General features: G+C 38.6%; 1 protein-coding gene across 7 annotated transcripts in view; it reads right to left on the bottom strand.

Moving 5' to 3' along the window:
- The window catches only part of HHAT (hedgehog acyltransferase), a 390,792-nt gene that overhangs the window by 164,469 nt on the left and 211,421 nt on the right, over window positions 1-14,902 (bottom strand). For 5 of the 7 annotated variants that reach the window (XM_030557592.1, XM_030557591.1, XM_030557593.1 and 2 more), the window contains exon 10: window positions 9,749-9,950. In XM_030557592.1, the coding sequence (XP_030413452.1) occupies window positions 9,749-9,950 (202 nt within the window). Of the gene's footprint in view, window positions 1-3,481; window positions 3,513-7,806; window positions 9,241-9,748; window positions 9,951-14,902 lie in introns of those variants that run through there. The other 2 variants (XM_030557598.1, XM_030557596.1) reach the window with 2 other exon arrangements.

A 14,902-nucleotide genomic window follows, 5' to 3' on the forward strand; every position in this document is an offset into this window, starting at 1 on the left:
TATTTCTAGCCCCACACCAGAACTTGCACCCGCAGCCCAAAGCCCTCGCCCCCTTGTGCACCCCAACCCCCTGTGCCAGCCCAGTGAAAATGAGCGAGTGAGTGATGGTGGGGAAAGTGAGCAACGGGGGGGGGGGGGATGGAGTGACCGGGGTGGGGCCTCGGAGGAGGGACGGGGCCAGGGTGTTCGGTTTTCTACAAGTAGAAAGTTGGCAATCCTAAGCATAACCGTCTCAATAATCTTCCCCTCAAAAGGAAGGCTTATAAACACAAATGACTAGCATCGCAATCCACCTCATTTAAAAGTCTGTGCTGGGAGAGGCTACAGCAAACTTCCATGTAAATCCAATATTGCTATCGAGATTGTTGAGGTGGTTAGAGTGCTTTAAACAAGGGCCTGTTCCACAGGAATTAAATCTTGTCAATGTTTGGGGAGTCCTAATATGATTGAATTTACACCTTCATGCAGCACAATAGTCATTTCCCACACTTGTCTTTTGTTACATGGAACTGCCTTTCTGAAGACTCAAGAATGCAGGAACAAGATAAGAAAAAATTGGGAGCTACAATAAATACTGAGTCTTACACATAACAGAGTATATATTATAGGACTGTGCGCACAATTGAATAAGGTTCTAACATGCCAATACTAAGATGGGTGTGGTATAAATATATTGTGCTTGATTCCCCATTGCTCTGCTGCAGTTTTACCTTCCTTTATCTTTTAATTGAGCTGAACGCTTAATACAATTTTTGGGAGAGATGACATCCATTTAGCTACCTTGTTCACTACCTGGTCTGCATGATTTTATTTTCTGTCAGCCACCTTATCCAGGACAATTTTAAAGTGAGAGAAAGGCTTTGTACTTTTATTCAGAACGTATATTGTACTATTGCCTATGCTCCATGCATTGAGCAAAGAACTTTCGTGGATGGGACACATAATCCCAGTTTGATCCTTCATTTTCAACCACCAAGATATGAAAGATAAGTGTGATTGTGATTTAAGATTGTTGAGTCTCTAGCATTTGAAGTTTATAAGGGATTTTAATAGAGGACTCAGGTTTGTAATCCAAATTATGTTGGAGTGGAACATTAAATGCATTCAGTGCTAATACTGACGACAGCCAGCTGACTCTCATTTCAGTTCACCTTATTGTACATATTTTTGCAATGTGTCGTTGATATAAAGGTCCTAAAAAAGTTAGAAGGCAAAATACATGTGGGCTGTTTTGATTAATTCATCAGGATTATAGTTGCACAAGTGATATGAGTATGTACCTGAAGGTGAGACTTTGGAAAACCAAATTTCTAACTCTTGAACCATGTATTGAAATTTTCCTTTAACTAGCTGTCACCAGGGACCTTCTCTCCACCCAGTATTACCACCAAAGGATATTGCCAAGAGCATGCTTACCTCTATAAGGCAGCAATATAAGCGATCCAATTGTTCCGAGTAGGATTCTTGGGCTTTTCCCTTAGGAGATACACTTAGGAATGAGAGCTACCCTCCTCAAACCTCTTCCCCAGGCACTGCAATGATAATAGCTCTCAACAGTCTGAGGAGTAATACCTTGAAGTGTCTTCTAAATCTGGGTAATCTGGATTGTAGTTACTTGCCAAAAATAATGGCACTATATAAAACCAAGAAAATGGGTGAAGAGCTGAATGAGGATGGAGTGAATGGGATGCAGAGAAGGGAAATGACATATTTTGACTAATGGTTATTGGTTATTTTATTTATCTGCAGTTAAGAATACCGAAAATTGAGGCTAAGGCATGACTGAGCAGCTGGAGGACCATATGGGATAAATAAACGATTAGACATTTTGACAAAGCTGTACCAAACTATACAAATTCACGTAATTTTTAAAGTGAGCATAAAAATGAAAATTGGGTGAGTTTGAGGAGCTGGGCAACTTTTGAAAACACATCAATGTGTATCATCAAAGTAGAATGTTGACCAAACAGTGTCTGGAATGGTCTGGAAACAGAGAGAGTCCAGTGAGAGTGGATGATTCTCTTCTGAGCGGGAGAGAGGCACCTATCTGTTGGCCTGACATAGCATCCCAGGAGGTATGTTGCCTCCCAGGGGCCCGTATCTGAGCCATTAAGAAACAGGAGACAGACTTGTCGAAAATCTCTGTGTAAGGATAAAAGGAGTAAAAAACAAGGTTGATGTCATCGTAGGGGTCTATTACAGACCACCTAACCAGGAAGGTAAGCTTCCTGGATGAGGCTTTGTATAAACAACTAACAAAATCATCCAAAGCAACAGGACTTGGTGGTGATGGGGGACTTCAACCTCCCAGACATCTGTTAGGAAAATAACACAGCATAGCACAGATTATCCAACAAGTTCTTGGAATGTATTGGAGATATTTTTTTATTTCAGAAGCGGAGAAAGCCAGTAGGGGAGATGCTGTTCTAGATGCGATGTTGACAAAGAGGGAAGAACTAGTTGAGAATTTGAAAGTGGAAGGCAGCTTGGGTGAAAGTGATAATGAAATGATAGAGTTCATGATTCTAAGGAATGTTAGGAGGGAAAACAGCACAATAAAGAAAACGGATTTCAAGAAGTCAGACTTTAGCAAACTCAGGTAGTTGGCAGGTAAGATCCCTTGGGAAGCAAGTCTAAGGCAAAAAACAACTGAAGACAGTTGGCAGTTTTCAAAGAGACATTATTAAGCACACAAGAGCAAACTATCCCACTGCATAGGAAATATAGGAAGTATGGGAAGAGACCACCTTGGCTTAACGAGAAGATCTTCAATGATCTGAAACTCAAAAAGTGGAAACTAGGTCAAATTACAAAGGATGAATATAAACAACACAAGTATGTAGGGACAAAATTAGAAAGGCCAAGGCACAAAACGAGATTAAACTAGCTAGAGACATAATGGGTAACAAGAAAAAAGTCTACAAATACATTAGAAGCAAGAGGAAGAACAAGGAAAGGATAGGCCCATTACTCAGTGAGGGAGAAAAAACAACAGAAAATGGCAGAAGTGCTAAATGACTTTTTTGTTTCAGTTTTCACCAAAAAGTTTAGTAGCAATTGCACATCTAATTTACCGAATGCCAGTAAAAATGAGGTAGGATAAGATGCAAAACTAGGGAAAGAACAAGTTAAAAATTACTTAGACAAATTAGATGTTTTTAAGTCACCAGGGCCTGATGAAACGTATCCTAGAATACTCAAGGAGCTGACTGAGGAGATATCTGAGCCAGCGATATCTAAGTTATACAACTTCAGCTATGTGAATAACATAGCAGAAGTTGATGTACTTAGATCTACTCACCGCGGTGTCTCCACTGCGGTGAGTCGACTGCTGCCGCTCCCCCGTCGATTCCGCCTGCGCCTCTTGTGCTGGTGGAGTACAGGAGTCGATGGGAGAGCACGCAGGAGGGTCGATTTATCGTGTCTAGACTAGATGCGATAAATTGACCCCTGCTGGATCGATCGCTGCCCGCCGACCCGGCGGATAGTATAGACATACGCATAGTGCCCATCTACAAAAAGGGGAACAAAACCTGGGGAATTACAGACCAGTCAGCTTAACTTCAGTGCAATCAATTAATTTGCAGACACCCAGAAGATAATAAGGTGATAATTAACAGTCAGCAGGGATTTGTCAAGAACAAATGGTGTCAAACCAACCTAATAGCTTTCTTTAACAGGATAACAAGCCTTGTCAATGGGGCGAAGCATTAGATGTGGTATATCTTGACTTTAGTAAAGCTTTTGATACTGTCTTGCATTACCTTCTCGTAAACAAACTAGGAAAATACAACCTAGATGGAGCTACTATAAGGTGGGTGCATAACCGGTTGGAAAACCATTCCTAGAGAGTAGTTATCAGTGGTTCACAGTTAAGCTGAAAGGGTATATCAAGTGGGATCTGCTACTGTTCACTTCTGGGACAACTGATGGAGTTTTAATTGATTTGTAAAGTCATATGGGTTCTTGGAAGAGTCCCTCTCACTCTCTCTGAGCCAATGGGATCGCTGTGGTCAGGTGGGCACTCTTCCTTACGTTCCCATAGATTTGAAGGTCTGAGTACATCCTACGTAGAGGGCTGTCAGCTCTGGACATCACTCCCTCATTTGGTCCTGCAGAATCCAAATGAGCTGATCTTTGGAATATGATGTACGGCCCATCCATTACTCAGGCTTTTGTCATCTCAGGAGATGACGACACTGGGATCTCAATAAATGGCATCCTGGAGCGCCAGTCTTAAGTTATATGTTTTAAAACTATATATGTTATTCTTACTCTGTACAGCTGCTTAGGGACAGGGAAAGGGGGTAAATCTTCCAACCCTACAGCTTAAGTAAATAAATAAATAAAATAGATTTAAGTCCAAATAAAAGATCATCCATTATGCAGAAACTATTACTGGAAATAGCTTTCATTTAATAGAACCAATATGTTTCAAGTAAAATGTGCAAGTACATACATCATTCTGTCATTTAAAAGAGAAAGGTTAAGATACAGGCTCTTGACCCTCATACAGTAAGTGACAGAAAAATGTACATCTAATAAATGAAGTGATACATTTCCTGCATAATAAAGGTCATCAAAGCTTAGTGTGTGCTGGAAACTAGCTAAGAATGTCTTAATGTACTGAAGAGGCATGTGCTCACTAAAGGGTTAATCCTCTGGGAGGTGCTTAGCATCCTCAATTACCTGGCTAAAGCCCTAAAACGAGTGTAGGACCCATGTTGAGAGGATATAACTGAGGGTCACGTGCTGAAGGGGGCATTATAGTTACTTTATAGTTACCTTATTTAGTTTAGGTGAGTTACATTCCTAAGAATGAATTTTCCTCTCAAAAATCCATTGTTAACTATTTAGAGCCACAGGATCCAGTCAATGGGTGTCTTTCCATTGACTTTACTGGGTGCTGGATCTGACCGTTAGGCCCTGATCTAGCAAACAGTTAACAAATGTGCCTAACTTTTCTTGTGTTATTAGTCCCATTAACGTTAACAGGACTATTCACATCAGTAAATTTACATATAGGAGCAAGTGTTTGTAGGATAAGGCCCAATCCTACCAACACCTATGCACATGAGCAACTTAACTCATGATTTTAATGGAAAACTTCCTGAGTAAAGTTACTCATGTCTACCTCTTTAAAGGTTCAGGACATAAAACTGACATCTTAATGTCCGCAGATTTCTATAGCTCCAAGGACAGGACTCAGAGATTGCAAAATACTTGAATAATTTAAATATTTAAACAAAATAAAAAAACTCTGCTCTTAAAACTACTAAAATAAAGCTCTCTCCAAAGCTGAAAATATGAATATCACCATTCTTGCCTCTGGTCCCCAGTACAGTAGGAGTTATTTTACTATGGAGGTAAACAAATGAAATTCATTTTTATAAAAAGAAATTCTGCTGTGCATTATGACAACGTGAAAAATATGGAAATTATTACTATGAATCTGGCCTATATGTACAAAAAAGGATTAAAAAATAACTCACTTCTTTTCTGAAACCACAAAGAAAGCTAGTGCTTTGACCACTGATGCCTTGTATCAGAGTTATGGTACATTGAAATTGACTTATCATTCCATTTTACTGCAGCCATAAATACAGATTTAAACACAAAACTTGGTGAAATATTTTAGCCAAAAAGACTAAAAGCCTGTATAAAAGGGATAGTGCCCGTCATTGTAAAATAGTGTTCAAAATAAATAGATTATTCCAATTTGAATCACTTCTGTGCTTAGTTCTTTAAGGGGAACATTTTTAGTTTTAGTTAATAAACCACAGGTTCATTAACTACAGTATTTTTTAAAAGTTACATTCCATTTAATTTTAGTTTCTTTCCTAGCTTGAGACACACATCCTGCATTTTACTGCGGAAGAAACAGGAATGTAAATGTTATGGTTTCAATTAAGATTAAAAAAATTTAGCAGGAACCATTTAAACCCAAGAATAGCTGACAGCATCTCTTTACTTTATTATTTTTTGTAATTGAATTTTTGGAAACTGTCCAAAAGCTATAGTAAAGAACATCAAGTAATAAGTTAGCTAAAATAATCATTTAATGGAGGGAACCAACTTGTTATACCTTAAATAAATGCAAATGCATGGTTTCTTTTCTTACTTCAAACAGAGCAGACTAAATCACAGAATCCTAGAAATCCATTTTTTTATATGGCCTGATACTGCTTATTTAATATCGACAGAGATTCTGCCATTGACTTCAAAGGGAGCAGGACTGAGACCTTTCTCCATGTATCAGGGAGTAATTTAGGATTGTGGGCTACAAAACTCTATTACTTTGCTGAGTCTAGTTTCTAGTGTCCCAAGGAATTGGGACTCTAAAAGAAACAAGAGTTGCCAAAAGCCACTCTTTTTTTTTTTTTTTAAACTCTAATAAAATGCCCTGGATACTGACCAGCTTTCTTTGCACAATATTTATTACTGTTTCATCTGCTTTGAATGGAGAAATACAAGTGCTTTGATAAATGGATTAAAATATTATTGAGTTTCACTGTAGCTTCCTTTAGGGTATTTGTATTTTTCTATAAATGCTTTTTGATAACTTCATACAGCAATATTTCTCAGTGAATTAAAAAAAAAAAAAGTACAGTTGAGGGACTACTTTAGAGCTGGAGGCACTGTTAGGAACTGAAAGAGAACTGACCGGTTTCACATCAAACCTTTTTTAATTTTAATTAAGATCAGTTTCAACAAACTTTCGAGATGGTTTCTGTTCATGTAGTTTCAGTCCCCTCAAATATTGCATCCAGGTTAATTTAAGCCCAAATGGTGGAGTAAAACCTCAAAGAAAAACCATCAAATTTCATTCAGAGCTGTGAAAACATGTTTTGGACCACGTTTTAATTTCAATATGTCCAGTTCACTCTGAATACAATGCGACTGTAATTTTGAAAACAGGAAATATAGGGTCTGATTCTCCTTATGTTTATATCTAATCAGCGCACGAGGAACAACAACATGCCAAAGAGGGGTATCAGAATGCTTTAGATTACTTGCAAAAGAGGTACAAAGAAAAAGTGAGATGACTCCATTAAAAAATGCTAAAAGAGGTGATTTATAAACTCTCGGTATTATATCTATGTCAGTTCATTTTTCAGCAAACAGGCACAAACATTCAAGTAGTGCTCAAACTTTAGACTGCATGAGTTTTTTAATGCAATTTCAAGTGATTTTTATAAAATAAAGGTTTAAAGCTCCCGTAAAACTGAACTCTGTAACACAATCTTATCTATGTGCAGGGTTAGGGTCAGCAAACTGACTGTATAAAAATATCACTCAGACGTATTTTGCTCCCCGTGTTTATTCAGAATCACATCTGCTTATCAGTGTCACAAAAATAACCTTTCACTTTTTACATCTATTAGCCCCCTGGAGAGCCAACACAGGGAGGGGATTAAAATTCTAAGGCCAGAAGGGAGCACTATGATCACCTACTCTGGTCTCCTGCATAACACAGGCCAGAGAACCTCCCCAAAATAATTCCCACAGCAGATCTTTTAGAAAAACATACAATCTTGATTTAAAAATTGTCAGTGATGGAGAAGCCACCAAAACAATTGGTAAATTATTCCAATGATTAATTTACTCTCACTGTTAAAAAATGTATACCTTATTTCCAATCTGAATTTGTCTAGCTTCAACTAGAGTTCCTGTTAAAATAAAATCTTTACACTGGTGTGCATCTCAGTTGCACTGTGTATCTCAGTTGCACTGCAAGTATTTATAATGCACATGTTTGAGCTAGGGGTACTGGTGTTGCTACATGAGTCAGTAAAAAAACCAGACCTTTCTGTAAGTGTTGTTTTTCGAGATGTGTGCATGTCCATTGCACATTAGCTCTGCGGGCGCTGCATGCACAGTTACCAGACATTTTTCCTTCAATGATATCTATTGGGTCAGCGCTAGTATCCTGTGGTGCCACGTGCTCATGTGCTGCTATAAGGGGTCCAGCCGATCCGAACTCCCTCAGTTCTTTCTTGCCAGTCAAGTCTGACAGAAGGTTAAAAGGGTGGGTCATGGAATGGACATGTGCAACACATATCTTGAACAACAACAAAATTAGTAACTGTTTTTAATTCAAGTGCTTGCACATGCCTATTGCACATTAGGTGACTCCAAGCAGTACCATGGGAGGTGGGATCAGAGCGCATTGACATGCTGACTGCAACACAGCTCGACCAAACTGGGCATCATCTTTAGCTTGCGGGGTGATGGCATAGAGGGCCGAAAATGTATGTACCGACAACCAAATTGCCACTCTGCAGATATCCTGGATCAGCACCTGGCCAGGAACACCGTTGAGGAAGCTTGCACCCTCGTAAAATCACTGTAGCTGGTGGCGGGACCCCCGCCTGCTTGTAGCATGTGTGGATGCACAATGTGATCCAGGATGAAATCCTCTGAACTGAAATAGGAAGGCCTTTCATCCTGTCTGTTATTGTCACAAAGAACTGCGTGGTGTACAGAACGGTCTTCTGCTCTCAATATAGAAAGCCAGTGTGTGGAGATGTTCCTCTTCCCCGCTTGCACAAAGTTTCAGGGGCAGGGGGGGAATAGCTTGATTACTGTGAAATTACAAAACCACCTTTGGGAGGAACGTAGGGTGAGGATGAAGCTGTACCTCATCCTTAAAGAAGACAGTGTACAGGGGTTCTTCTGACATAAGGGCTCTGATCTCTGAGACCCTCCTGCTTGAAGTGATAGCCATCAGAAAGACCACCTTCCAGGAAAAGTATGACAATGGCTCAAACTAGGGGCCTATGTGTTTTGACATGACCAGGTTTAAGTCCCACAGGGGAATGGGCTCCGGAATCTGTAGGTGCAGTTTTTCTCGACCCTTGAGAAAACAAATGGTCATCTCATGCAAAAAATACCAATCACTCATCCACCGCGATGTGAAACACCAAAATCGATGCCAGGTGCACTTTAACTGATGAAATTGCCAGACCTTGTGGTTTCAGATGTAGCAAATACTCCAAAATGGTTTGTACTGATAACTGGATGGGCAAGAGACCTTGCTGAGAAGACCACATGGAAAAATGTTTCCACTTGGCAAGGCATGAAGTTCTGGTAGAGAGCTTCCTGCTAGCTAGCAGAACTTGATGGACTTGTTCCGAAAAGGCCAGCTCTTTGGGATTTAACCATGGAGCATCCAAACTGTCATGTGGAGAGCGTTGAGGTTTGGGTGGAGCATTCCACCCTGGTTCTGTGATATCAGGTCTGGGAGAAAAGAGAGTGGCATCGGAGTCACTACTGAATTCTTTAAGGACAAATATGCTATCCTTACTCAACCTTTTGGTGCCATATGATTCCCAGTACATCATACCAGCGCATTTTACTATGGGAGGCTGACATAAACACACTTACTTCAAGAGATGTAGCTAAATAAGACACATTCCTAATTTATAATGACTTTTACATAGCATAAAGCAATTAAAATGACAGCCCAGAGTGAAATTAGAAATCAGATAAGTTACCTCCTAATTTTGATAATATATAAACTTGGTCAGTTTGCTCACACTACCATAGCATGGAACATGTCTGCACCTCTACTAGCCCTCATAGCTTGGTTAGCTGACGTACTGCACATCTTTACTTATGCAGTGTAGGCAGACTGGGGAAAATGCACCAACCATTATATCCATTAAGTACTAAGTTTAATCTAGCTCTAGAAAAAATCCAAACTTGAATTTGAAATGAATATGAAGCACAAGGGGATTCAACTTACAATTAAGTCTCGAACAAGTGAAACGGAGAGCAGCCTCTTGACTCCATTTTCTGCAATTACTCCAAGCCAGTTAAGTGCTGCCCAGAACCAAAGGTAGTTATGGCCCCCGTGCCAATAGCTTACAAAAGAAAAAGTGATTGCTGTGGAAAACAATATCCCAAACACACTGCCATGGGATCCTCCCATTGGGATGTAGATGTACCTGCAGGGGAAATGATAAATAAGCAATGTTATTAAGACCTTATTAAAATCTTGGTAATGTATCTGCTGCAAAATAAATTTGATTTTAGAGCAGTGTTAGGACTCATTTGACTAATGATCCAACATTTTCTATTTTCAGAACTTGACATAGTTTCTGCAAAGCAGCAGACAACTTCATGAAACGTTAACATACAAAATTTGTCAAGAAGATAGGTCTATGGCCAATGGAATTTTGCATTAAGTGAACACACTGACTAAACTCCACTTGGCGTGGAAGGAAATCAACTTATGTAAGAAAGAAGTTCATATAACCAACCTCCCATGAATTTAGAATAATAAAGATTCTCTCAAAAGCAATAAAATGTTAAATACTTAACATCTTAAAACTAACTTGCTTATTTTTTACTTATACAATGTCTGATGATTTTTACACATGCTTAATGGCTTTATGAATCAGTATTTCACAGAAATTTTTGTTAGATATTTTTAAACAAAAAACAGCCTTCTCTCTATACAAAACTATGGTCTATCAATTTTTTGGCAACAAATTCTATGAATCTCTTTTCAAAACTTTGCATAGAAAATACTTTACCTTTTCTAGACAGCTCTAGTATTTAATCATTTTTATCATGTCAAGGTACTCATCTTTTACGGCAACGCACAAAAATAAATACCCCCCCCCCATATATATATAGTTTTAAAATATCTAACAAGAGAGAAAGTTGGAACTTAGACATTGCCATTTTGACATTGTATTTCTGAGGAAGGAAGAAAAAGGAAATGGAAGAATTTTCCATTACTGAGGTCCATCAACTCCCACTGACTTTAGAGAAAAGTAAGTCCCTCTATATGCCCCACTTTGAAGGATCAGGCACAAATATGAAAAGTCAGAGAGGACTCTCATTCAAGGAAGTTATGATTTCTGTTTGCGTATGTTAATGGCAAATATACATTGTAGTAACTTTTTTTTTTTTTTAGGATACCACTGGCAACTGAGTTTAGTCACCCTTCTTTCAGGGTGATGATATTCTGTACTAATCTATTTATATTCAGCAAATCAATCAATGGCACTTCTCCAGGGAAATGCTGTTGTTTGTTTATCAAAATTCTAGGTCCAGAGACATTACAGTGTAAGTACTAATTTTAAAACTTATTAGGTAGATGAACATAGCATTTTACGCTTAATCTCTGAAGTCGTAGGCCCAATCAATGGATGAGAGCTAAGGAAAGTGATGGTAATGATTAAAGGTAATATAAATGAAAAAAAGTGATGCAATGATTTTCAAATGCTACCATCTCACTAGACATAATGTATTAACATTATATATCTTTGTGCATATATGGAGCACTCACTACAGAGAAAATCTTATTACATTTATATTGATTATTGCATTGAAACACTTTCATAAAGTGTTCATAAAATAAATAATGTATTTTCTGTCAATAGTCATACAATAGTTATATCTGTATATGGTGTTTGTCTATTATTTTCTGATCTGGTTCTGTCTTTTCTTATTACATACAAATTGTAAATTGTCTTTTGGAATAATACACATTTGTAATTAAATTGCCTTGTCTCAGTATTCTGCCATACGTCTGTTGCAGGTCAGAGGCATGTATTTGGAAACTAAATAGAAAGATCCCCTGCGGGGCCTTTACTGAAACCTGCTACAAAAGATATAGCCACTCTCTGACTGTTTCAAACACTTCACATGTGTCTACATCAAAATCATTACAAAACAAAGGATTACAAAAATAAGAGACAGAAGAAGAGTTTTTTCTTGTTACCCACACTTTCCAGGACAGACTGTCAGAACAGCTTGAGTGCCTTTTGGTCTCTCTCTATTTTGTGCTAAAGCTACTGTTTATATACACCTTTTATTTCCCATCATGCCTTGCAGTTAGTTAGAATTGCTAATAATCGTTTCCTCCATGGACTACTCTTCTGGTTTTCAGACATGGAACGTTGTAACCACCAACAGCCAGCCTCATCCATCAGGCTGGGAGAGAGAGGTGGCTCCAAGCCAGCCAGCTCAGAGGATACCAGCTTCAGGCCCTAAAGCCAGCATCAGCAAAGTAGATCTCTCTGTAAATCCCTGTTTTGCCAAGACCACCTCTTTCCCTTCACAGATAGCATTCTCATCCCACTGGGATTCTTACAGGCAAAGCTGAAGCAGGGTTTTACTGGCTCAAGAGAGTTGCCCTCAGAACTCAAAAAGGAACATATACCCTGCTACACCATCTTATGGAAGTGTGACATCATTTATAACAAACCCAGAATTACAGACCAATAAGGAGCTCAAGGACCTGACTCATGTATTAAAGATCCAATTATCTAAACATGGACATCAATGGAAGTCTCTTATTGACTTCATTGGGAGCTGGACTGGCCCTTACTGTCTAGCTAATGATTAACATTTTTCAAACAACAAAGTCTTCTTCCTGATATTCAAGCAGTATGGAAACTGTTTTACAATCTTTTGTGCTGAGCTCCTAATGCTACTGTTAGCACAAATAATATCTATTTTTGCCAAGGTGGATATTACCAGTAATAGACTTAGAAATGCCAGTTTTAATTAAAAACTGACTTTTTCAATTTCAGATTGGTTTACATGGCCACAAATGGCTTGCACCAGGTGAGTGTTCAGATGGCTGTGCTGAGAAAAATGGGCACAGTTTTCCAACTTTTAGTCTTAATGCCAGCAGTTAGTTAATTAGCAGCATTAGTTTAAATTTTGTTTAGAAAACTCCTCGGTGAATTTTCAGAGTAGAGTGACGTTTTAGCTCTACAATTCCCACTGATTAAAGTGGGAGTCATGTGGCTAAAGCCTTGCTTGCAGCTTTCAATATTACTCTTTAAAATACTGTGTCACCCTTGCACGTTGCGTGTGAACCAAAAACTGCCTCTATATTTAGTAGCATTTAACCTGTCACTACAGAGCTGCATGGTGCCTACCTATGTGTGGGGACTGGGAAGAGAGGACAGAGCCGCCTCCTTCTCTAGAACTCGTAAACAAGAGCAAGAAGAGTGCTGACAAAGCACTTTCTGACTTCTAGTCAACATTCCTGGTAGTAACCCACTGACTTCCAGGTAGGCTGCATGACAAGGCCTCTACCCTGGCATTTTTAAGCAGCTGTTACAGCAGGCTGTACAGGTTGCTGTAGGACTCCTTCCAAGCTGCCTCTGCCATTTTGTCTGCCTCTCTTTTATGCAAGCTAAATAGCTTATGTAACCTCCTCTAAATGCTAAAGAATTAGGCCTTAGTTTGTTTAGATAATGAAAAACATGTACATACTTCATTGTACAGCATGCATAAATTACACTAGAACTATGTATTTGTATTTACACTTCATAATGAATGGGTCCTGTTTGCACGTTAGGTCATTCAGATAGATCACCTCATGGCCAGACTTGGGGGCTCTACTCTGGCAATTTTGTGCAGCTTTGATGAGGATAGTGGTGGCTTGTAAAACAGATAACACCATAAAAGTGCTTTTTCATTACCAAAAGTACTTTACTTATTCGTAAGCATAGTGACTATTACACTAGTTTCTTATTCTCTCTCTCCATGTTTAGGTCAGTATCCATTTACTATTAAGAAACAATCTTTATCACAGACAATAAAATGTAAGGAGGAGGAAGCCAGTGAATGACTGTGACTAGTGTAGAGACAGAGATGACACATTAGCTTCAGCCTGTGAACTAACAGCAATTGATAAGGAAATCAATTTAAATCTATGTTGTGAAAAAAGTTAAACAAAAGTGAAAGAGAAAAAATAACTGGCCAATAACTTACATTACATTTACTCCAGCCTAAAAGTGGATACAAGAGGTTCCTGGAGTGAAATCCAATACAATGCCAGTGCAGTGCAGGAAGATAAAAAGCTACATGTGCAAAGTAATTTAAAAAATAGAACGGAGAACCTAGGGCCACCTTCTCTGTGCACCTAAATTTCCTGTAGACTTGAATTTTGGACATAAACAGAATGCAGGATCAGACCACCAGAATTTAATTGCCTGCTTTGTGTCTTCAGTTCTATGACAGATGCTCGTTTTCCTATGTTATCACTTTTTCATAGCTCTTCACCGACTAGAAACTTGGCCTTAGGTCAAACTCAGTTGAGGAGAGTTTGATATTAGCAAGCCTACCCTAGCTATATCATATCTCACCTTTTCTCAGTATCTAAACCTCCTTGTAGGATAGCATGCAATCTTTGCATTCAACATAGCAGCTGGTGCTGAGCTGACTTTTAGAATTCAATGTTAGGTCTCATAAAATGGATACATCTGAAACTTGTACAAGAGGTATTGGAAAGCTTAAAAAAAGAAAGGAGGAGGAGACAGTTTTGGATAGTACTTCAGAGAATTGTAAAATAAGTTGCTAGACTCTTCAGTTTACTAACCATCAAGATTTCTGGGAAAGATATAATTGTTGCAATTTTCATGAATAAAAAGCAATTGTTTATTTTTATTGTTGTTTTTCCTTACTTCCTCTTTAGGCTCTTGCCGTTAATCAAGAGGCAATGACTACAGCAATTTTATGTTCTACGGATGTGGTTTTATTCACTTTTAACCTGTCTTCCATTCTGACCAATGTTTCTTGCTTACTAAAATCCTTTCAATAGCCTTTCTTGATATCTAACCACAAAATAGAAGGGGCCAACGATGGTTGTTTAGGAGATGCTACTGACCAACTGCAGGAAGTTGACCATCACTTCTGGTTTTGTGATCAGGAATTCTCAGTCCAATTCCACACACATGTATTAATTTTTATTCCAGAGCAGCAATGTAAATATATCAGTACCTGTTCATATATATCCACATGCATGTGTGTGTACACTCCTGTGTTTAAACATGCATACATACCAATGTACTGCAGCATGTCGGCCTTATGTTTTACCGCGCTAAAAACCAAAGTGGTACAATATTGGATGTCATTCTATGTTGAAGTA

Source organism: Gopherus evgoodei, chromosome 3 (genome assembly GCF_007399415.2).
Source record: "Gopherus evgoodei ecotype Sinaloan lineage chromosome 3, rGopEvg1_v1.p, whole genome shotgun sequence".
Classification (NCBI taxonomy): domain Eukaryota; kingdom Metazoa; phylum Chordata; order Testudines; family Testudinidae; genus Gopherus; species Gopherus evgoodei.